This window comes from Schistosoma mansoni, assembly GCF_000237925.1.
Source record: "Schistosoma mansoni, WGS project CABG00000000 data, supercontig 0251, strain Puerto Rico, whole genome shotgun sequence".
NCBI classification, from domain to species: Eukaryota; Metazoa; Platyhelminthes; class Trematoda; order Strigeidida; family Schistosomatidae; genus Schistosoma; species Schistosoma mansoni.
In genome coordinates this window covers 42,820-68,951 of record NW_017386114.1, presented here as the reverse complement: position 1 = coordinate 68,951, position 26,132 = coordinate 42,820, and the positions used below count along the sequence as shown (strand labels likewise).

The following is a 26,132-nucleotide window of genomic DNA, read 5'->3' as shown; positions in this document are numbered from 1 at the left end:
CGTTATGAGCCATATTTTGATCTCGTTAATTATTCGCTTATTGACCTTGACTATTTTTTTAAATGAGTGTATGTGTATGCACACTTCTTATCCTACCTATCACATGTCTGTCATTCATTTTTGTCTGACTATAAATGTTGATTAATGCTTGCTCATATCGAGTTGGCTTCCCAGCCATCTCCAATTCTCATTGTTTTCGCTTCGCTCGCTTACACTTGCTCATGTGCCCACAGCTTTCTGGTCTGCATCATCTCATCAATAAAAATGTAGTTGCCGCTTCCCTTTGTCTTCTGATATTATACACCGTTAAGATTGGTATAATAACGGTTATCGAAGTGAACTATTATCGAAGCACGGCACTACATATCAATCTTTGATCTATTCTCTCATTGGTTGTAAACAAAGACAATCAATAATTTGTCCTTAATCTATTAAAACCCATAAATATATATGGATTTTTTAACACCTATGGAATCACACACGCATACTCACTCACTTGTCCTCCCTGTGTGCTTGCTATCTGTACGCTTGCGGATTTTTGCCAAACTTCAACAACAAACTATCTATAACTGGTGTTCATGCTTTTGAATAATCTCGAATAAACCCGTAATTCTACTAGGAGATTTAGTCTGCATTGAATATTCAGTTAACGAGATATCATTTATTTATTGGAGTCAGATATAGAGGAATTAATCCTCTAGAGAAATATCTCCTACGATCATTATGCAGATTTGATCAGCCACTTCCCGATATATTGATAACCCATCAAATATATCTTCCAACCTCCTCGCTACTGACTTCTGATTTTAACTAGGAGGGCGCGATTTGATTATAGAAGGTGTTACTGGTAAAGTGTTGTCAAACTACAATACCGGTGGAATCTTCAACTCTTCATCTCTTAGTATTAGAATTTTCGGTTTATTATTTTTCACACCGCAACTAATCAACTACCTGCCTGATAATGTGAGAGGCGCTGTTATCCAGAAACTATACTGTTCCGAGACAAACGCATTCACTAAAATTACAAAATCTACAAACCCACAAATAACTACCAAACTGACTAGGAATAATGCAATCGAATGACTAGAATACAGCCTATTGAAAATTATTACAAACCTGGAGGCGCAACAAAACAAATAGACCTTAGCTCAAAGAAATCATTCGTTATACATAACCTCGTCTCAAAGATATTGTATATTGATAGGCAGCTCCGTTTTTTTCAAATCTCAAGGACGGCGTGCTGAGTTTTTGACAGACATAGGTCACATTTTATCAACAACTATCCATATGGACACAGTATGTTGCAGGTCTAGTCTTTTCATAGGTTGTTCGTAGAAAAAACTTCCCGAAAGGTTCTTCAGGAAAAAGGCAGAGGCTTTCAACCGAAAGGTTAAATATGCTAAACAAAGTGTCACTCAGGTTGCGGCACTACACAATGTATTGCCTGGGTACGTTGTGTTTCTCTTCTTTATGGCATTTAGTTCTCTTGAGAAGGAAGATGAAAACGAAGTGATCACTCAAGATATTATGGTGAAAGAAGTTGATATTGGTTCCGCAACCAAGGTAAAATAATATAAGCTTAAGGTGGATGTTAAAATTAGCGTTTTGATGTTAAACTACAGTATGGGCCGTATGCAATCGATTATTCACGGAACGGCAGGTAAATTGGTTACCGAACTCTCGTAAAAGAAGACAGATTTTTAGCCCTGTGTGGTAAGTCAGGTCACATTGCGGCGTTCGACTGGATGGTTAAGAAGCCTATTTTTGAGATCACTGTCCCTAACGAATGCAGAGATGTTAAGTAACAACAAGTTATTAATCTTTCAGGTTTCTTCACCAAGAAACGTTCGTTGCCGTTGCAGAAAAATATGTTACTATATATGACAATCAAGGCTTAGAAGTACATTGTTTAAAAAAACTAAATGGGATATTACGAATGGAGTTTCTTCCGTATCATTTTCTTCTGGTGTCTACTGTAAGTTTCTGAACCGTAACTTTTATTTAAGGCTGACAATGGATTTCTTTACTACCTAGACTGCTCAATTGGTACAATTGTTACTTCAATACCTACATATATGGGGCGCCTTGGTGTCATGTGTCAAAACCCTTCCAACGGAGTTATTTGCACAGGGCACAACGATGGTGTTGTATCTATGTGGGTACCTTCAGAGAAGTCATACGTTGTCAAAATGTTCGCACACCCAACTGCCATTACTTCAATAGCCTGCGATCAAACTGGAAGGTTAGCTTTTATGATAAATCCATTACTTTCGATACATTTCGAATCCATATCCAACTGAATTTTCTCTCATATATCACCTCTAATCAGCAGATTATAACATCCAAAAATAGGAAGCTTATGACTTGTAATACTCGAAATAGTAACTTTGGAAGGCTCAATTGTAGCATCGGGTATTAATGACTTCAACTTTTCAGCTGAAATGATGGACTTGATACTGTCAGTGTCAACAATAAAATCATGAAAAGTACCACTGGACAGACAAAATGTTTTTTGAATATGAAGCGACGCCAATATGATAATCATAAGTATTCGAAGTAATGTACTAACTAGGTGTTTCTAAAATAGTGGAATTTACAGCAAGTAGAACTAGGTAAGCTTAAATGAACGTATTATATTTGGCATCTGTCCATCAAATACAAAGGAATCATTAGTTCGTACAAATACCACTTAAGCTTAATAAACAATCAAGTTTTCAATGATAAAGCATAATATTGGTATCTGTCTTTTAGGTTTAGTTGATTGTTCTTGTGACTGAATTTAGACGATCACAGTCTTAACACTTGACCAGTCCAAAACAGAGGGTGTTTTATGGGTACCGCTTTCGATAAAAATCAATTTTTGGTTACCTAACTTAGTGTAGTAATTATCTTTATACATTGCAGTTATTGTCAAAAGCTGTGTATGTTGCAATGTATAGCAGGCTTACCTTTTCTGAAGTTAAAATTTCAAACACATGTGTTACAAAGACTCAGCAAAAATTGGTTGGTTTCATTCTGAACGGCATACCACCTCAATTAGCGTTTTCGTATGAAACTCGTCTTTCTAATTTACTATCGTTAGTGGCAGTGGTAGAGGAATTCAATGAAATGATACTATATTTCTCGGTTATGGAGATCCGTAGTGCCTTATTTATTTATATGCTAATCTGGAAACCACTATGAATCCTACGTTTCTTCAAGCTTTGTTAGGCAGTCTTTGATTAAAAGTTAGATTGGCGAAATTACTCACTTAACCTAATTCCAATCACTTTCGTATTGTTTAAAATTGACTGGTTATAAATTATCTTTTTTTCCACAAAATATCTCAACAGCCGGTGTTCTACATTTTTCGCACTATTTGAACGATGTATTTGCTCATAGCTCATTCTTTCTTCACTTTCACCTTTCCAGCTACTTGGCAACTTGTGGAGTTGACCGAAAACTAAAGATTTGGGATTTGAGATCCTCCTATGACCCTCTTTCCGAAATCTCGCTATCTATATCTGCTTCAACAATTAATTTCAGTCAGAAAGGTTTATTAGCATTGGGTGCCGCTAATACCGTACAGGTATGATACTTCTGGTTATGATTTAGTTTAGTAATTAACTTATCGCATCAAGTGGTTGTTTCTCCATATACCACACCATGCTTCAAACTGTTTGCCTTCTTTATTTTCATTCATTTGTTGTGAATATACTCCTGAAGATAACAATTTCTTTGCCTGATCGCTCTCGTATCTCGACCCTTGTATGAAGATATCGCTTTGCCTCATATTTATTTATTTATATAAACACATAAATATTGGTACAAAGTGGTACCAGATATATATGCGCCGCACAAATCTCATTTGATTTGTGTGAGGACTGTGATACTGCCCAGGTGCCCAAACCGAGTCAGTCAGTCAGCTACAGCGTAGGACCAGGCACATTTATGCATCGGTCCAAGTTGCCATACCTCGTTAGCACAACAAGATGAACACCGGATTCATAGAAGTAGTTAATTTAGTGATGGTAGTATATAAAAGATAGGTTGTATATAAGGATATAGTATAGGAAGGAAGAACGTTATGAAGCAATTTTAATCTTAAGGTTTAAGGGAAGATAAAGAGTGTATGCACGTACGTCATTGTGATCGATTCTGAGCTATGTCACCTAAAGTCTCCAACCATTGGTTACGATAGTCACGCGGACCCCAACCAGGTAGTTTGCATCTACCAACATGGCTCAGACTAGAAGTTAGTGACTTCAAGCACTGATGCCACGTTTCGGTTTGGCCGCTCCTGACTTTCTTCCAACCATCCCCTACACTAGTCAGCATAGCGCGTCGTGGTAATCGGTGTTCAGGCATACGTAACACGTGGCCTGACCATCTCAGTCGATGAAGATTCATGACCTCATCAACTGATTTACCATCATTCCCTAACACCCTGTGTCTAACCTCACTCTTACTACTTCTACCACTATGGGATTTGAATCGACAACTTCATCTCTGTGCTAATGTGGTATGGCAACTCGAACTGATGTACGTACGTACAAAGTTATACGTTGTGACTGACTGATTGAACCTCACTGTTACTTACCCAATGATCCCAGCAGATGCGAGCAATATTTCTAAGGTATCTGTGGTCAAATACTAGTAACTTGCGAGTATCTTCTACTCTTAATGGCCATGTTTCGCAGCCGCAAAGTAGAACAGAGCGAACTGCTGCACAGTATGCTCGTCCCTTAATTGATAGACGGATATCTCGTCTTCGCCATAGGTGACGTAAGTTGGCAAAAGCCAAACGAGCTTTTTGAATCCGTGCTGAGATTTCGTCAGACACCAACCCATTAGGGCTTGTCAGACTTCCAAGATAAGTGAAGTTGTCCACGCGTTCGACTACTTCACTCCCTATCCCTAGTTCAGGTGTTGACGCAGGCCAGTCCTGGAGTAACAATTTACATTTGGATGGGGAGAAACGCATCCCAAACATCCTGGCATTATTACTCAGTTCTAACAGAAGACTGCATTTTGTTAGCGTCTTCACCAAACAAGACTGTCACCTGCGTATTCTAAGTCGCTTAGTGGACCCCCTGGTAGGAGATCAATTCCTGAAAATTCAGTCGACGAGAGTGTTATTTTCAGCAACAGGTCTATAATGAAGTTAAACAAAAATGGGGATAGTGGACAGCCTTGTCGGACACCACTTGAGGTTGTAAAATCAGATGACAGTTCGCCATAAGCTCTCACTCGACTGGTAGTGTTCGAGTAAAGAGCCTTCACAAGGTTTATCTAATTCTGAGGTACACCTTTCAGTGACAGACACTGCCACAGAAGCTCTCGGTCTACAGAGTCAAGTGCTGCTTTCAAGTCAAGAAAAACTATCATTGTCGGACGCCGATAAGCTTGTCTGTGCTCTAAAACTTAACGAATGGTGAATATGTGGTCGATACAGCCACGACCAGGTCTGAAGCCAGCCTGATTTTCTCGTGTTTGGAGTTCACGAGTCTTAGTTAGGCGCCCGATAATTATTGAGGCTAGTAGTTTAAATACTATGTTAGTCAGACTAATCCCTCTAAGGTTATCACAGGATGATTTTGGCCCCTTCTTATATATTGGGACAATCAGAGATTGTGACCAGTCAGATGGGATTACGTCCGTTTCCCAGATTTTAGCCAGAATATTAGTCAACCTAATCGCTAAAATTGGACCACCATATTTAAAGACCTCTGGAGCCAATCCATCTGGACCAGCTGCTCTTCCTCATTTCAGATTACTTATAGCCTTTTGAACTTCAAGTAGGGTCGGGGGACCTACTTCAATGTTCCATTCAGGTTTTCTGGGAATAGTGGGTAGTTGTACAGTAGCTGAAGGCCAGCTGAACTGCTCCTTAAAGTGTTCCGCCCATCGTTCTAAACGTCTGGGCTGAGAGCAGATAAGGGTTCCGTCTTTTTCCGAGATCGTTTCACTTACACTTGACTTCTTAATTCCGGTTTCTTTTATTAGTCTGAATAGTTGTCTGGTGTTGCCTACAGCCACTGCCTTTTCCATCTCTTTTGCTTTCGTCGCCCACCACTGCTCACGACCGTTGCTTAGACTTTTAGTCAACCTTGATTTGCTCTGTTTACGCTCTTCGTCGTGTTCGGAGCCTGATGGGATGAGTTTACGCGAATCCATCAGTGAAATAGACTTGGAAGAAATCCATTGGTTTTTTGGAGCCCTATGGTTTAAATGACTAATAGATGTGACTGCTGTTTCCACAGCTGTTCGTGTGTCTTTCCAAGCAGCATCTGGGTCAGTCTCGTTTACAGAACTGCCTAGATGTGAACTCAGTAGTTCCTGGAATTTACATTTGGATTTCTCGTCCTCCAGTTCAGTCCTAATGGATCTTCTCAGTGTAGTTTTCGTGCGTCCAGTGAGGCGCAAACAAATGCGTGCTCGTATTAAAGCGTGATCAGAGTCTAAACAAGTATTCCAATACGAGCGACAATCTTCTATTGAGCCTCTCTAACGATGACTGATGGCAATATGGTCTATTTGAGTCCATCGTTGGTTTGGTTCAGGTGGTCGCGATGTTAGGCGATGTCTCTCCTTATGTTTAAAGTTAGTGTTTGCTAAAAATAAACGATTGTCTGAGCATAGTTGCAACAGACGATCACCGTTATCGGTTCGTTGAGCCGGAACACTAAAATACTCACCTAAATGTCTTTCTGTTTGATTTAAGCTGCCTACCTGGGCATTAAAGTCACCCGCTACGACTACTATGTCTAAGCGCTTAGCTTTCTGAAAAAGTCATCTTTCACTTCATCATGGCTACAGTCAGTGGGAGCGTAGGCAGAAACGACGAAAAGGCAACGACGTGTCCCTATCCTTCCGAGTTCTTACGGAGCCATTTAGCCGGACAGCACACAGGCGACTGTTAACGGGGATCCATTCTAGTAGTGCTTGTTCTGCCCTCGTACTAAGTGCTATTCCTACACCTGCCAGTCCATGAGAACTAGTCATGGGGTTGCCAGATACACGGAGGGTGTATTCCGTTGGCTGTGCATTTTGGCGAGGTGAGGTCAAATGAATGACCACATCAGGATCCTGTATGTGTGTTCCGGAGACACATCATACACCGATGGTACGAGATTCTAGGGTTTTAGCCAAGGAGGCCTGTTGACCGATTTGACTTAGGGTACGTACGTTGAAGGCTCCAATGTGTAGTTTGGAGCTAGGTTTTAGTAGACCTGGGACAGCGTTTCGCGCACAAGAATCGTTGGCCATGGTGACACTTGAGGAGGAAACCGAAAGAGGAAGTTTAGTGTTGAAAGTTGAGGTTGAAGGAATAGTAGGAAGTGAAGAAGGAGATTGATTATGAATACAGTGGTCTTGAGTGCTGTTAGAGGTATGAGGGCAGTTATCACTTCCCGGTTGCGCACACCAAAGCAGGTGGTTTTCTTAGGGGGCCACACCTGGAGCTTTGCCTGGTAAAAACTGACGAAATATAACCTGAACAAAGCACTTTGTGACAGTACAATAGTTTGTAGGTTGCGCTGCTCTCCTTTCAAAGATAAAGAACGCATCTGGATTATATGGTATCATTTCTCAGTCAAACACAAGAGAGTAAGCAAGTAGTGGGCATTGAACACCACAGACGTCTACCTTTTGTTATTTCTAAGTTATTATACTTGTGTAGGTCGTAATTATTTGATCATAAATGTGTTATAATCATTGCTCGTGTAAGCCGCAATCATGTTATAACTATAATTGGATAAAATGTAGGGGTAAACAGCTCATAAAATAATATCAGTCTATGAGATTATCGACTTCAGATCCTAGCGTAGTCGGGATGTGCGGAGTCATTCAGTGAAATTTACCAGATAATTATGGCCCTACAGTTGGAACTCTTTTGGGTACTGATGCAGGTAAGTGGATTAAGCTTTTGTTTAAATCTCGGGTTTGTTTTTTACTTTTAATTTCCTGAAGTCGTTTCTTCTGTTTATATGAGGGAGTGAAATATAGCGTGTCTAAAACTGGAACTAAAGGCTAACGACCGTATATCTAGTTTGTGATTGCCTGTTATGAAGAAAAGTCCTCCCCATTTTGAATAATAACAGCCATGACAAAAGACAATATTTATTGTTACGATTTGCTATGGCCGAAGTAGTGCTTTGAAAAGAGTAATAAATCTACTGTTATCAAAATATTAAGTTATCCTTGATAATATTTACTATGAGTAGATAGTTATGTTTTATTTTCTATTTCACATAAACCCACAATGATTTCAGTATTGTCTGTGATGAAGTATTATGATCTATAAAATAAGGTTTTATTTTAATGAATCTTAAGTAGTATACACGTACTTTTGTCTAATTTCTGAGCAAATCATTTTTATTTTTAAAAGGTTTTACGTGATCCCCATTCCATTCCACCGTCCAATACATCAAAAATCTTCGAAATCATTTCACCTAATGTTAACCGACGAGTACTTTCAAATGCTTATCTTTCTCACTATGCTGTTTATCCAGTTCATCATGTACGCTTTTGTCCTTATGAAGATGTTTTAGGGGTAGGTAGTTCCGCTGGGATTTCATCCATTCTTTGTCCTGGTAGCGCCGAACCTAATTATGATGCTTTAGAAGAAAATCCTTTTGCCAATAAACGTTATAGGCAAGAAAGGGAAGTTAAACGACTTTTGGATAAGGTAATATTGTTCACACGTTTTCATTTCTACTTGCTAGTTTCGTTATTAGTTCTGTGTTTTTCTCAAGTATGTCCTTCATATATCTATGTTCATAAAATCTGTTTCAATGCAATTTCTTAATATTGTTAAAAACTGGTTTTGGGATTTGAATTCAGTTAGATTTTAGTTTTAAATATGTTTGGTTCCATTGAATTAAATAAATTCTGCGAATGCATACTTACCAACAAATATCAATGTCATCAGAGGATTACAAGCAACTTGAGAGTATTCAGTAGTTAAATATCCTCGGGACCACTTTATCAACTATCTGCCGAACAAACCTACTAAATCTAAAATTCAGATATTCAGAATCTGCTAAATATAAAGTAGTAATTAGATTCCAGAATAGTTACAGACCTGTCATTTATGTCACCAATTCAAGAACCACCTATGTAATCTTCTACCAGGAGATTGAGCTTCATCGAGTACTATTGTTTATCAAATCAACCAATGTTATTAGAACATGAGCGTATTCTATGATTATTTTAATAAACTATAGTCCTACTAAAGAAAACCACAGGGAGGTAAAATTCTTAGTTTTAGTTATTCTATACTAACATAATTTATATAAACTTTCTCATCCCTATCATTTCTCTTTTAATTCAATTGTGTGTAAATTGCTAATGAATATGCCCATGTGTAATAAAGATATGTTGCCATAAAATTCAAAAAGAGAAATGATTTAATATCGGAGTATCGAAAACATGAGCATTTAAATAATAATAATGATAGGAAGCGTAGGGATCACCAACTAAAAATTATTTACATTTCGTGGAAGAAAATTGGTTGCTGCAAATCGATGCAACACAAATAACCCAAAAGAATCCAAAGACTATTTAACAAAGGTCCTAACCATTCTTATATTTCCAAATTACTGATGATTGGTTTCTTCTGGGTATATTACTATCTACTCATAGATGAGATTTAAAAACCTATCTGCTTCTACTTGTTTTTTTTTCGGTAGCCTACAATCTAATTCTTATTTTTATGGAGACTATTATCATATTAAATTAAAAACGGGTTTTTAAGTATGAGGTTAATATCCGTAGAGTTAATCAGTAATTAGATTTAAAGACTAAGTTTAATAGAATAATTTATTTTGATCAGGTTTGGTAAGAATTTCCACATCTTGATACCAATCGAATTGTTTATATACTCCACAAGTAGGTACAGGTTTGTGAACTACTACTTAATATCTAGATGTTTTATAAAAATAACAGACAACATTTGATAATGTCTCAAACCACTGTGTTGCACTATATGACGTCAATTAGGGAGCCTTGAAGAACCGATAGATATCAATCCTGTATAGCTTTCTTTCATACCACAATGCCATATCAGATACTGACCACCTCTTCGCTTTTTCTAACCAGTTTCAGCGTCGGCATATAATGCATGACGTGGAATTCACTGGAACAACATTTGTAGTACATGTTCAAGGCACCGAAGTTGATGTTTCACAATGGTAACACCAATCGAATTATCATCGACTCACTTTGAACTAATGACATCTTGGTTAAAGTTTCAAAGCTTAAACCAATGTAAAAGAATATTACCTGTAACTAAACTTATCGAAACACTACACCAATTCTTACAAATAGTCAATTAAAGTTTTTCTTTAGAAGCAGGATAGTGTCGTTATCCGTGACACAATCATTAATTATAACTTTCACAGACTAACATGTGTTTCACCTAGTAGAATAATTAAAAAACTACTTACTGTACGATTACAAACAGATTCCGTATACAATGATTTCATTAAAACCAATCGTTGGTGAAGTTCGTCGGGAAGACCTTTTAGAAGAATGGGAAAAGAAGAAGGCTGCGTTGGTAAGTTAATCTGTTTTATTTTAATTTTTCTTATTTATTTATTTTAACACATGAATATTAGTACGAAGGGGCTTCGAATACATATGCGCCACAAAAGTCACTTGATTTGTGTGTGGGTTGTGATACTGCTCAGGTGCTCAGGTGGTTTTCTTAGGGGGCCATACTCAGAGCCTTTGACCTGGAGGTCTGATCCACAAGCCAGTGAAGCAACGTCAGGAGATGCAGCCCCATGGTAGCCTCTTATTTATTTATTTATTTAAACACATAAATATTAATACAAAGGGGCACCAGATATATATGTGCCGCACAAATCTCATTCGATTTGTGTGAGGGCTGTGATACTGCTCAGGTGCCCAAGCCGAAGCAGGTCGTTCTCTTAGGGGCCCACACCCGGAGTCTTTGACCTAAAGACCTGATCCACAAGGCAGTGGAGCATTGTAAGGAGATGCAGTCCCATGGTAGTCGGTGATCAACGATTTTTTCGTGCGCCATTTGTTCCCCCAGAATACTGGAGCCCATGTGTAACGTTGGCTTGGAATCAGGGTTTTCCAACTCCCCTAGGTAGACGCTCCGTGTCCACTGACCCGGTTAAAACTCAGGACATTCGTTTTTCGTCTTCTCAGTTTCGTAAACAACACCCCCGCCACGAGAAGGCTGTGAGTAGGACTTTCCTGGCACAGGCTATATACGCGTGGCCATGTGAGATCATTTCGAGAGGGAGAGCGGACTCTCCCCACTCTCGGCCGTAGCAGGGCACGCTCTAAACTACATGTAGGAACTTTAAACGTCCGAACATTGTGCGAAATAGGACAACAGACTTCCGTAACAGTACACGAGATCAAGTTGGTCACATTCAAATCTCTCTACACCTAATTACTCTCTTATCTCCACGACTAACCCTTCTCATGTCCTTTTATCATCTCGCATCTCAGGAGCAAACGAATCGAGTACGCGGAACGTTATTCCTGGTCTCCTGAAACCATTCTGTAAACTACATGTAGGAACTTTCAACATCCCAACATTGTGCCAAATAGGACAAAAGGCCTCCTTAGTTAGGACTTGAAAATTTCGCACCATCGATGTGTGCTGCGTCTCCGAAACGCGCATACAAGATCCGAGTAGTGTCATTCATTCGACCTCACCTAATCAAAATAAAGAACTATCTCGATACACGCTTCGTGTATCTGGAAGCCCTGATGCTGCTTCCCGTGACCTCGCTGGAGTAGGTATGGCATTGAGTCCTAGGGCAGAACCAGCTCTTTTAGACTGGATCCCAGTAGGCAGTCGTCTGTGCACTGTCCGACTAAACGGAACAGTAAGGACTCGGAAATACAGGGACACTCATCGTTGCCTTTTCGTCGCCTCTGCCTACTCTCCCACTGACTGCAGCTCAAATGAGGTAAAAGATGAGTTTTACAGACAGCTTTCCGACCTTCTCCGAATAGCTAGGCGCTCTGATGTAGTGATAGTGGCGGGTGACTTCAATGCTCAATTAGTAAACTAAACAAAAAGTAAGTACACTTGGTTTGATCTTATGGCGTCATAGCTCAACGAACAGATAATGGTGACCGTCTGTTGCAGCTGTGCTCAGATAACCGCCTATTTCTTGCAAATACTAACTTTAAATATAAGGAAAAACATCTCTTGACATGTGGACCCCCGAATTCGTCCCAACGTTGGGCCCGACTAGGTCACATCGCTATCAGCCACCGATGGAGGGGCTGAATAGAAAACTGTCGCTCGTTCTGGAGCACATGCTTAGATTCATACATTCTTCGCCAGAAGGTTATTTAAGGGGGCACTCAGGTAATGACGGTTAGTAATAAAAGCTCCATAATGACTAACTAGTCCTGAAAAGGATCGTAATGTGGGGGCATCCGTCCGTCTAGGCATAGTTTTCACTGCCTGAGTATTTTCTAGATATGGTCTTCTGCCATCTTTGTCGATTATAAATCTGAGGTAGCTCACCTTTTGCGTACAAAAGTTACATTTCCCTGCACGGAGTCGAAGTCCATATTCGGCTATTCGTGACAGCACGTGATCGAGCTTCTTTTCTAAATCTGTTCTATCTACTCCCATAATTAGTATATCATCCAGATAAGCTGCTGGAACATCCTGAAGAATAGTGTCCACCACTTGCTGAAATATGGATGACTCCGAAAGGTAGTCGATTATACCGGGATAGGCCCTTGTGTGTGTTTATGATGAGCAGATTTTTACACTCATCAGCAACAGGAATTAGTTAATAAGCTTCCGATAAATCCAACTTTGCAAAGAGGTTACCACCATTCAGTTTAGCGAAAAGATCCTCAGGTAGAGGTAGTGGATACCGATGAGTTTCCAGGGCTTCGTTTAGCCCGGTTGAGTAATTAGCACATATACGGACGCTACCATTAGTCTTCTTTGCTACCACTATAGATGCAGCCCATTATGAGAAATTCACTGGCTCAATGACACCTAATTTATGAAGTCGTTCTAGCTCTCGTTCAACTACTGGTTGTGCAGCATATGGTACAGGTCTTTTAGGTCGAAACAATGGCTTTGATTCATGTCAAAGGGTAAGAACAGCCTTAAATTTAGACGATCACTGAACACCATTTTATGTCGTTTTAACAGTACTTTCACTGAGTGTTTCTTCTCAACTTTTGACGTATTCTTTATTTCAAACTTTATCCAATCAAGCCCCAATAAGTCGAGGGATGAACGTTCTGTCAGAAATATTGCTCACTTCTCCGTGAACTCTTTGACTGTGACTTCACAATGTTCAGGATTCCCCTGGATGCACTATGTGCTGATTGATGAGTTGAATATATTCTCGGTCTCTTAATTTTCTCCCACCCTCTCCTGCTTATAAGTGTTACATCAGAGGCTGTTTTTAGCTGTAAGCGGACATCATACCCGTTAATCTTGAGGGAAACATACTTTCTACGATCACAGGAGCCAGTTCTGTTCACAGCTACCGTCACTTTGAATGTACACGGCTTGAATCTTTTAGAATACGCTTTAGGTTGATGGCGTTTTCGGGTTTCACAATGACTTTCTTTGTGTCCTTTTCTGGAACACGTAGTACAAGGATGACTTTTAAGCGGACAAAACCTTTTGAAATGCCAACCGCCACATTACCAGCATGGGGATGGTGGTTGTCGCTGTCATTACGATAATTCTGCGTGCTGGAACCTTGTAAGACTTTTCTCTCAGCAGCATTAACGTGGAGAAACTGGTTAGCGTTTTCTACCATCGAGGTATCATGCTTCAAATTCACTAACCTTTGACACTCAGTAGTCACTTCCTTCAGGGTCATGTTGGGACAATGTTCAAGTTTGCTTAGGATTCTCATTCGGATGTCAGCATCCTCGCGTTAACTCAGGTTACAGACAAATACTTGGCATTTAAACTGGTCTTCAGTCATGGAAGACAACTTAAATCTCTCACATTCTCGGTTCACAATTCCTTCATGTTTCACCCAGTCATTTCCTGGTTCTTTCGTTTTCTTCAAGCACTGGTAACGGATATTTAATAGAAATGACTGTTCTCCAAAGATTTGAGACAGGGTTTTAATTGTTCTATTACAACTAAAGTTTCGTGGGTCCTTTGGAAGAATAAAGTTACTACAGCGTTCATGTTCTGTCGTCCCAAGTTTTTTTAGAAGTATTCTGACTTTTGAGGCGTCATGCAGTCTGCAGAGACCGATATGGAACAAATCTGCATACTTAAACCAAGAGTCAAAAGTAACACCTGCTACATCATCAAAATTAAATTCACGGATTGCACTAATGACTGAATCAGTATGGGATACTTGTAATTCACCAAAAGCAGGGTTTTGTTGGGACAGGCACATTTTCTGTATCAGGGCTTCCATGATTCTGATTTGAGACTGTTCAAACCGCTTTTCTTGAAGCTCCATATAAGCTTCAAGTTGCTCCAAAGAAATATTGTAGTTTTTCCCGTCGCCACTGATAAGTCTTGCTGATTGAACGCTATATTCGGATCCTAAGCTAGTCTCGTAACCATCAAGCTAAATCTACACAGCGACTTAAACACGAGAGAAAAGGCGCAAAATATGCGAGTAGCATTTATGTACAGAAAATACAGGGTTTTTTTAGTATTTTAGAAGTCCTTACGTTTTCCTGCTACTAAACGTAGTAGCAGTGTAGTAATCAGCCAATCAGAACTCCTACATGTGACTTTTCATTTTTGTGATGTTTCTAGCAAAACTTCTAGTCAAACGCTGATTGGATAAAAAGCTTCTTAATGTTCCCTGAGTGTTTCTTGTCTATTGCAAGAATATTTCAGGATTGCTCCAACAAAGAGCTATAAAACATCTCAAGCGAGAAAGAGAGAAAACAGCAGGCCCAGATAGGTTAACCCCTGATATTTTAAAGGATGGCAGTTCAGTATTAGCAGTGAGAGGAGTTGGGTAAAATCTGGGAACTAGACGTAATTCCATCTCACTGGTCTCAATCACTGATTGTGCCAGTCTATAAGGAAAGACATAAGTCCTCCTGTAACAATCACAGAGGGACCAATATTGTGTCTAAAATTTTGTCTTCAATAATACTTCGATGCTTTACTAAACCTCGTGAAGAGCAGACTAGAGAAACCAGGCTAGTTTTCGACCTGGACGTGGTTGTATAGACCAGATATTAACTTTGCGTCAGGTCCTAGAATATAGACACGCATTCAGACGCCATACAATCGTAATATTTCTCTGCCTTGAGGCTGCATTTGACTGCGTTGACCGTGATGTTCTATGTCACTGAACCTTATAAAGGCTCTCTGATCGAAAACAACTGATCGAGTTATAGACTATGGCGAACTGTCATCAGAATTGATTACCTCAAGTGATGTTCGTCAGGGCTGTCCACTCTCTCCATTCTTGTTTAACTTTGTCGTTGACACGCTTTTAGAAATAACACTTTCCTCATCCGAATTTAGAGGAGTTGAACTGTTATCGGGAGACTTACTTGTTGACTTAGAGTACACCGATGACATAGTCCTATTTCATGAAGACGCTGACAAAAAGCAGAGTCCTCTGACCACTATAAGCAATGATGCATGCATGTTTGGTATGCGATTCTGCCCCTTGAAATGCAAAATGTTACTTCAGGATTGGGTTGCATCGACACCTGGACTAATGATAGGGAATGCAATAGTTGAGCGTGTTGACCGCTTCACTTATCTTGGAAGTTTCATCAACCCTTGTGTTCTGGTGTGTGACGAAATCCCAGCACGGATACAGGAGACTCGTCTAGCTTTGTGTTCTCCCGAAATCTAGTCTTCTGAATTCTTCATATCCCCTTCCTTTTCCTCTTGCCAAATTTATTTCACTGAAATGTACTCCTTGAATAGCATCTTCAAACTGTAATCTTTCGGATTACTGCTTATACTCTTACTTCCTCTACCACTATGGGATTTCAATCGACAATTGTATTTCTGTGCTAATGTGGTATGGCAACTCGAACTGATGTACGTACGTACGAAGGTCTACATTGTTCCTGATTGACTGACTGATTAATTGTAGGCTACTTGGATCAATCTGTTTAAATTTTGTCCTAATTTATTGCTTACCAAGCTGACGTTGTTCACTGTGATAGGCGATGACTGCTCTCGATTAACATATTTCCCACCCACATTAATCGACAAAGGCTTACACCTAGTATCTAACGCCGACTATCGCCATCATTTATTCAACAGTTCCACTATAATTAAATAACGCTTAAGCGACACTTAACAATCTACTCATTTCTCCCACTTTAAAAATAATTTATCACAAGAATAACGAACGTTAGAGTGAATTGTAATTTAGCGTAGTATCCATTCAATAAGCACCTGTTTATCTTGCTATTGACACATAGATTAAATAATCGATGCCTAGATTTCAGTAAGAGACATCAATTCAGCATTGGCATGTATCAGCTATCCATGTTCATAGTTCTTTTGCTGTCAAATACACTGAGGTTTGTTATCGTCAGTTTCTAGGAATCAAACTGTGAGAATTAACTAGTTTAAAACAAGAATTGTATGCCCATATGTATATATATATATATCACTTTTTACTGCCCCTTTAGCTTGGACAAATTCCCAAAGTCGATACACCTACTATTAAACGAAATAAACAAAAAGGTAGATCAAAACCAGGCCGCATTGAGGCGAAAAAACAAAATATACACTTTGAACGTAAAATGTTTACTATCAAAGAAGCTTTAGGTGTACGAGAAGCAGAAGAGAAGTTACGACGAAAAGTTTCTTACAAAAACGTTAATGATATAAGCACATTGTCAAGACCCAGTGAAGCTTTAGTAACAAAAAAGAAATTAGCGAAAAGACGCACAAACACTGCTCTTGATGTGTTGATTCCACCAAAAGAAGTTTAATTTTTGAATCTTAATTTCGTTATTATTCTATAACTAACTGATTGTCTTCAAGTTGTTTTCTCGGATTTCCTGCAAAACCTTTTTAAAAAATCAATGAGTCTACTTTTCTTTATATATATCAGTCAATGGTTGACAATCATCATCAGTGAAATGGGAAGACTGTTGAGAAAACTAAATTGAACTTCTCAAATTACATCTAGATCATTTGACATTATGGACTGCATTGAGAATGCTCTGTGACTCGTAGTCGAGCCGACATGTGAAATGATTAGTCATTTTGAGGTTAAAATAAGAGGTGCCGTATTTATTTACTAGAAAACATGAAGATTGGTACAAGGAGGCACCAAATGTATATGCAGCACACATTGTGATTGGATTTGTCTGAGGACTGGAATAGTGTTCGTGCGTGAAACCGAAGCAGGTGGTTTTCTTAGGGGGTCACACCACGAGCCTTTGATGTGAAGGTCTGATCCACAAGGCAGTGGAGCAACGTTAGACGATACAGTCCCATGGTAGTCGTTGACCAACACGGGTTCATACGCTGATACGTCTTGTTGGTTGAACGCTATTATTCGGATCCTAAGCTACTTTCGTGACCCCCAAGCTAGAACTACACAGCGACTTGAACACGAGAGAAAAGGCACAAATATGCGAGAAGCACTTCACTTCAAAAGGTTCGTTTGATGTACAGAAAATATAGGACTTTTATAGTATTTTAAAGTCCTTGCGTTTTACTGAAAATTCTAGAATAATGCTAAACATAGTAGCAGTGAATTAATCAGCCAATCAGAATCTCCACATGTGACTTTTCATTTTCGCTATGTTACTAACATAACTTCCAATCAAACGCTGATTGAATGAAATGCTCCTTAATGTTTCATGAGCTTATCAAGTCGATTGCGAGAAATTTTCAGGATCATACCAACATACGCCATTTCTTCCCTCAACAGTTATATTGTAACACTTGCACCTCACGTTTTGAACATGCAGTGTGCCTTGGATCTGTAAACGTTTGAATCTCCTCGTCGTTAATGATAACCACTTCAATTGATCATTCCGTTTGGACAATGGTGGCATATGACGACTCCCAAATACTACGAAACGCGTGTCTTCCATTCTACGGGTAGTCACTATAAAACTGTAGAGAAAACTCGTAGATAGTATCTCTGTTTCAACTATTTCACTATACCGACTGAACATTTTATAGCACGAATCATCATTCAGTAGTGTTGTATTCCATAATAGCTCATTTTTACCTAAATATCTGTCAAACAGCATAACTTAAATGAAACCACTATAATGCGAGGCACACAGTTGTGAAGAATTTCATAGTCTCTACAATCAATATCCAACCATAAATTGTTCATCTGAAATACAACTGAGCAGTGCGTTTTAGATGTTGATTTCATGAGACAAGAGAAATATTGAAATTTTGTTCAGTGAAATGAGAAGACTGTTGAGAAAACTAAATTGAACTTCTCAAATTACATCTAGATCATTTGACATTATGGACTGCATTGAGAATGCTCTGTGACTCGTAGTCGAGCCGACATGTGAAATGATTAGTCATTTTGAGGTTAAAATAAGAGGTGCCGTATTTATTTACTAGAAAACATGAAGATTGGTACAAGGAGGCACCAAATGTATATGCAGCACACATTGTGATTGGATTTGTCTGAGGACTGGAATAGTGTTCGTGCGTGAAACCGAAGCAGGTGGTTTTTTTAGGGGGCCACACCACGAGCCTTTGATGTGAAGGTCTGATCCACAAGGCAGTGGAGCAACGTTAGACGATACAGTCCCATGGTAGTCGTTGACCAACACGGGTTCATACGCTGATACGTCTTGTTGGTTGAACGCTATTATTCGGATCCTAAGCTACTTTCGTGACCCCCAAGCTAGAACTACACAGCGACTTGAACACGAGAGAAAAGGCACAAATATGCGAGAAGCACTTCACTTCAAAAGGTTCGTTTGATGTACAGAAAATATAGGACTTTTATAGTATTTTAAAGTCCTTGTGTTTTACTGAAAATTCTAGAATAATGCTAAACATAGTAGCAGTGAATTAATCAGCCAATCAGAATCTCCACATGTGACTTTTCATTTTCGCTTATGTTACTAACATAACTTCCAATCAAACGCTGATGAAGAGAAATGCTCCTTAAGGTTTCATGAGCGTATCAAGTCGAAGGCGAGAAATTTTGAGGATCATACCAACATACGCCATTTCTTCCTACAACAGTAATATGGAAACACTTGCACCTCAAGTTTTGAAGATGCAGGGGGCATAGGATCTGTAAACGTTTGAATCTCCTCGTTGTTAATGATAACAACTTAAATTGATCATTCTGTTTGGACAATGGTGGCATATGATGATTTTTAAATATTATGAAAAGAGTGTGTTTTATTGTATGGGTAGTTATTATAAAAGTGTAGAGAAAACTAGTAGATAGTATCTCTGTTTGAAGTATTTGAGTATAGAGAATGAACATTTTATAGTACGAATGATCATTCAGTAGTGTTGTATTCTATAATAGCTCATCTTTTACCTAAATATCTGTGAAACAGGATAAGTTAAATGAAATCACTATAATGGGAGGGACACAGTTGTGAAGAATTTTATAGTCTCTACAATCAATATCCAACCATAAATTGTTTATCTGAAATACAACTGAGCAGTGTGTTTTAGATGTTGATTTCATGAGACAAGAGAAATATTGAAATTTTGTTCAGTGAAATGAGAAGAGTGTTGAGAAAATTAAATTGAACTTATCAAATTACATCTAGATCATTGGACTCTATGGAGTGCATTGAGAATGTTCTGTGAATGGTAGTCGAGCCGACATGTGAAATGATTAGTCATTTTGAGGTTAAAATAAGAGGTGCTGTATTTATTTACTAGAAAACATGAAGATTGTTCCAAGGAGGCACCAAATGTATATGCAGCACACATTGTGTTTGGATTTGTGTGAGGACTGGAATAGTGTTCCTGCGTGAAACCGAAGCAGGTGGTTTTCTTAGGGGGCCACACCACGAGCCTTTGATGTGAAGGTTTGATCCACAAGGCAGTGGAGCAACGTTAGACGATACAGTCCCATGGTAGTCGTTGACCAACACGGGTTCATACGCTGATACGTCTTGTTGGTTGAACGCTATTATTCGGATCCTAAGCTACTTTCGTGACCCCCAAGCTAGAACTACACAGCGACTTGAACACGAGAGAAAAGGCACAAATATGCGAGAAGCACTTCACTTCAAAAGGTTCGTTTGATGTACAGAAAATATAGGACTTTTATAGTATTTTAAAGTCCTTGTGTTTTACTGAAAATTCTAGAATAATGCTAAACATAGTAGCAGTGAATTAATCAGCCAATCAGAATCTCCACATGTGACTTTTCATTTTCGCTATGTTACTAACATAACTTCCAATCAAACGCTGATTGAATGAAATGCTCCTTAATGTTTCATGAGCTTATCAAGTCGATTGCGAGAAATTTTCAGGATCATACCAACATACGCCATTTCTTCCCTCAACAGTTATATTGTAACACTTGCACCTCACGTTTTGAACATGCAGTGTGCCTTGGATCTGTAAACGTTTGAATCTCCTCGTCGTTAATGATAACCACTTCAATTGATCATTCCGTTTGGACAATGGTGGCATATGACGACTCCCAAATACTACGAAACGCGTGTCTTCCATTCTACGGGTAGTCACTATAAAACTGTAGAGAAAACTCGTAGATAGTATCTCTGTTTCAACTATTTCACTATACCGACTGAACATTTTATAGCACGAATCATCATTCAGTAGTGTTGTATTCCATAATAGCTCATTTTTACCTAAATATCTGTCAAACAGCATAACTTAAATGAAACCACTATAATGCGAGGCACACAGTTGTGAAGAATTTCATAGTCTCTACAATCAATATCCAACCATAAATTGTTCATCTGAAATACAACTGAGCAGTGCGTTTTAGATGTTGATTTCATGAGACAAGAGAAATATTGAAATTTTGTTCAGTGAAATGAGAAGACTGTTGAGAAAACTAAATTGGACTTCTCAAATTACATCTAGATCATTTGACATTATGGACTGCATTGAGAATGCTCTGTGACTCGTAGTCGAGCCGACATGTGAAATGATTAGTCATTTTGAGGTTAAAATAAGAGGTGCCGTATTTATTTACTAGAAAACATGAAGATTGGTACAAGGAGGCACCAAATGTATATGCAGCACACATTGTGATTGGATTTGTCTGAGGACTGGAATAGTGTTCGTGCGTGAAACCGAAGCAGGTGGTTTTCTTAGGGGGTCACACCACGAGCCTTTGATGTGAAGGTCTGATCCACAAGGCAGTGGAGCAACGTTAGACGATACAGTCCCATGGTAGTCGTTGACCAACACGGGTTCATACGCTGATACGTCTTGTTGGTTGAACGCTATTATTCGGATCCTAAGCTACTTTCGTGACCCCCAAGCTAGAACTACACAGCGACTTGAACACGAGAGAAAAGGCACAAATATGCGAGAAGCACTTCACTTCAAAAGGTTCGTTTGATGTACAGAAAATATAGGACTTTTATAGTATTTTAAAGTCCTTGCGTTTTACTGAAAATTCTAGAATAATGCTAAACATAGTAGCAGTGAATTAATCAGCCAATCAGAATCTCCACATGTGACTTTTCATTTTCGCTATGTTACTAACATAACTTCCAATCAAACGCTGATTGAATGAAATGCTCCTTAATGTTTCATGAGCTTATCAAGTCGATTGCGAGAAATTTTCAGGATCATACCAACATACGCCATTTCTTCCCTCAACAGTTATATTGTAACACTTGCACCTCACGTTTTGAACATGCAGTGTGCCTTGGATCTGTAAACGTTTGAATCTCCTCGTCGTTAATGATAACCACTTCAATTGATCATTCCGTTTGGACAATGGTGGCATATGACGACTCCCAAATACTACGAAACGCGTGTCTTCCATTCTACGGGTAGTCACTATAAAACTGTAGAGAAAACTCGTAGATAGTATCTCTGTTTCAACTATTTCACTATACCGACTGAACATTTTATAGCACGAATCATCATTCAGTAGTGTTGTATTCCATAATAGCTCATTTTTACCTAAATATCTGTCAAACAGCATAACTTAAATGAAACCACTATAATGCGAGGCACACAGTTGTGAAGAATTTCATAGTCTCTACAATCAATATCCAACCATAAATTGTTCATCTGAAATACAACTGAGCAGTGCGTTTTAGATGTTGATTTCATGAGACAAGAGAAATATTGAAATTTTGTTCAGTGAAATGAGAAGACTGTTGAGAAAACTAAATTGAACTTCTCAAATTACATCTAGATCATTTGACATTATGGACTGCATTGAGAATGCTCTGTGACTCGTAGTCGAGCCGACATGTGAAATGATTAGTCATTTTGAGGTTAAAATAAGAGGTGCCGTATTTATTTACTAGAAAACATGAAGATTGGTACAAGGAGGCACCAAATGTATATGCAGCACACATTGTGATTGGATTTGTCTGAGGACTGGAATAGTGTTCGTGCGTGAAACCGAAGCAGGTGGTTTTCTTAGGGGGTCACACCACGAGCCTTTGATGTGAAGGTCTGATCCACAAGGCAGTGGAGCAACGTTAGACGATACAGTCCCATGGTAGTCGTTGACCAACACGGGTTCATACGCTGATACGTCTTGTTGGTTGAACGCTATTATTCGGATCCTAAGCTACTTTCGTGACCCCCAAGCTAGAACTACACAGCGACTTGAACACGAGAGAAAAGGCACAAATATGCGAGAAGCACTTCACTTCAAAAGGTTCGTTTGATGTACAGAAAATATAGGACTTTTATAGTATTTTAAAGTCCTTGCGTTTTACTGAAAATTCTAGAATAATGCTAAACATAGTAGCAGTGAATTAATCAGCCAATCAGAATCTCCACATGTGACTTTTCATTTTCGCTATGTTACTAACATAACTTCCAATCAAACGCTGATTGAATGAAATGCTCCTTAATGTTTCATGAGCTTATCAAGTCGATTGCGAGAAATTTTCAGGATCATACCAACATACGCCATTTCTTCCCTCAACAGTTATATTGTAACACTTGCACCTCACGTTTTGAACATGCAGTGTGCCTTGGATCTGTAAACGTTTGAATCTCCTCGTCGTTAATGATAACCACTTCAATTGATCATTCCGTTTGGACAATGGTGGCATATGACGACTCCCAAATACTACGAAACGCGTGTCTTCCATTCTACGGGTAGTCACTATAAAACTGTAGAGAAAACTCGTAGATAGTATCTCTGTTTCAACTATTTCACTATACCGACTGAACATTTTATAGCACGAATCATCATTCAGTAGTGTTGTATTCCATAATAGCTCATTTTTACCTAAATATCTGTCAAACAGCATAACTTAAATGAAACCACTATAATGCGAGGCACACAGTTGTGAAGAATTTCATAGTCTCTACAATCAATATCCAACCATAAATTGTTCATCTGAAATACAACTGAGCAGTGCGTTTTAGATGTTGATTTCATGAGACAAGAGAAATATTGAAATTTTGTTCAGTGAAATGAGAAGACTGTTGAGAAAACTAAATTGAACTTCTCAAATTACATCTAGATCATTTGACATTATGGACTGCATTGAGAATGCTCTGTGACTCGTAGTCGAGCCGACATGTGAAATGATTGGTCATTTTGAGGTTAAAATAAGAGGTGCCGTATTTATTTACTAGAAAACATGAAGATTGGTACAAGGAGGCACCAAATGTATATGCAGCACACATTGTGATTGGATTTGTCTGAGGACTGGAATAGTGTTCGTGCGTGAAACCGAAGCAAGTGGTTTTCTTAGGGGGCCACACCACGAGCCTTTGATGTGAAGGTCTGATCCACAAGGCAGTGGAGCAACGTTAGACGATACAGTCCCATGGTAGTCGTGACCAACACGGGTTCATACGCTGATACGTCTTGTTGGTTGAACGCTATTATTCGGATCCTAAGCTACTTTCGTGACCCCCAAGCTAGAACTACACAGCGACTTGAACACGAGAGAAAAGGCACAAATATGCGAGAAGCACTTCACTTCAAAAGGTTCGTTTGATGTACAGAAAATATAGGACTTTTATAGTATTTTAAAGTCCTTGTGTTTTACTGAAAATTCTAGAATAATGCTAAACATAGTAGCAGTGAATTAATCAGCCAATCAGAATCTCCACATGTGACTTTTCATTTTCGCTATGTTACTAACATAACTTCCAATCAAACGCTGATTGAATGAAATGCTCCTTAATGTTTCATGAGCTTATCAAGTCGATTGCGAGAAATTTTCAGGATCATACCAACATACGCCATTTCTTCCCTCAACAGTTATATTGTAACACTTGCACCTCACGTTTTGAACATGCAGTGTGCCTTGGATCTGTAAACGTTTGAATCTCCTCGTCGTTAATGATAACCACTTCAATTGATCATTCCGTTTGGACAATGGTGGCATATGACGACTCCCAAATACTACGAAACGCGTGTCTTCCATTCTACGGGTAGTCACTATAAAACTATAGAGAAAACTCGTAGATAGTATCTCTGTTTCAACTATTTCACTATACCGACTGAACATTTTATAGCACGAATCATCATTCAGTAGTGTTGTATTCCATAATAGCTCATTTTTACCTAAATATCTGTCAAACAGCATAACTTAAATGAAACCACTATAATGCGAGGCACACAGTTGTGAAGAATTTCATAGTCTCTACAATCAATATCCAACCATAAATTGTTCATCTGAAATACAACTGAGCAGTGCGTTTTAGATGTTGATTTCATGAGACAAGAGAAATATTGAAATTTTGTTCAGTGAAATGAGAAGACTGTTGAGAAAACTAAATTGAACTTCTCAAATTACATCTAGATCATTTGACATTATGGACTGCATTGAGAATGCTCTGTGACTCGTAGTCGAGCCGACATGTGAAATGATTAGTCATTTTGAGGTAAAATAAGAGGTGCCGTATTTATTTACTAGAAAACATGAAGATTGGTACAAGGAGGCACCAAATGTATATGCAGCACACATTGTGATTGGATTTGTCTGGGGACTGGAATAGTGTTCGTGCGTGAAACCGAAGCAGGTGGTTTTCTTAGGGGGCCACACCACGAGCCTTTGATGTGAAGGTCTGATCCACAAGGCAGTGGAGCAACGTTAGACGATACAGTCCCATGGTAGTCGTTGACCAACACGGGTTCATACGCTGATACGTCTTGTTGGTTGAACGCTATTATTCGGATCCTAAGCTACTTTCGTGACCCCCAAGCTAGAACTACACAGCGACTTGAACACGAGAGAAAAGGCACAAATATGCGAGAAGCACTTCACTTCAAAAGGTTCGTTTGATGTACAGAAAATATAGGACTTTTATAGTATATTAAAGTCCTTGCGTTTTACTGACAATTCTAGAATAATGCTAAACATAGTAGCAGTGAATTAATCAGCCAATTAGAATCTCCACATGTCACTTTTCATTTTCGCTATGTTACTAACATAACTTCCAATCAAACGCTGATTGAATGAAATGCTCCTTAATGTTTCATGAGCTTATCAAGTCGATTGCGAGAAATTTTCAGGATCATACCAACATACGCCATTTCTTCCCTCAACAGTTATATTGTAACACTTGCACCTCACGTTTTGAACATGCAGTGTGCCTTGGATCTGTAAACGTTTGAATCTCCTCGTCGTTAATGATAACCACTTCAATTGATCATTCCGTTTGGACAATGGTGGCATATGACGACTCCCAAATACTACGAAACGCGTGTCTTCCATTCTACGGGTAGTCACTATAAAACTGTAGAGAAAACTCGTAGATAGTATCTCTGTTTCAACTATTTCACTATACCGACTGAACATTTTATAGCACGAATCATCATTCAGTAGTGTTGTATTCCATAATAGCTCATTTTTACCTAAATATCTGTCAAACAGCATAACTTAAATGAAACCACTATAATGCGAGGCACACAGTTGTGAAGAATTTCATAGTCTCTACAATCAATATCCAACCATAAATTGTTCATCTGAAATACAACTGAGCAGTGCGTTTTAGATGTTGATTTCATGAGACAAGAGAAATATTGAAATTTTGTTCAGTGAAATGAGAAGACTGT

General features: G+C 38.8%; 1 protein-coding gene across 1 annotated transcript; it reads left to right on the top strand.

Moving 5' to 3' along the window:
* The first annotated feature begins 1,213 nt into the window (after positions 1-1,213).
* Smp_120350 (hypothetical protein) lies at positions 1,214-16,923 on the top strand. Its single transcript, XM_018792544.1, has 11 exons — positions 1,214-1,296; positions 1,336-1,448; positions 1,482-1,563; positions 1,602-1,660; positions 1,697-1,801; positions 1,828-1,975; positions 2,007-2,242; positions 3,412-3,568; positions 8,369-8,668; positions 10,445-10,537; positions 16,606-16,923. Exons 1-11 carry the CDS (start codon positions 1,288-1,290, stop codon positions 16,909-16,911), a joined length of 1,608 nt encoding a protein of 535 aa, XP_018644625.1. The 5' UTR covers positions 1,214-1,287; the 3' UTR covers positions 16,912-16,923.
* The last annotated feature ends 9,209 nt before the right edge of the window (positions 16,924-26,132 follow it).

What these genes read in the sequence shown, in the direction of transcription:
- Smp_120350 (XM_018792544.1), top strand. An exon ending in AACGAATGCAGAGATGTTAA is followed by an intron (nt 1,802 to 1,827) that starts GTAACAACAAGT and finishes TTAATCTTTCAG; the next exon opens with GTTTCTTCACCAAGAAACGT. An exon ending in GCCTGCGATCAAACTGGAAG is followed by an intron (nt 2,243 to 3,411) that starts GTTAGCTTTTAT and finishes TCACCTTTCCAG; the next exon opens with CTACTTGGCAACTTGTGGAG.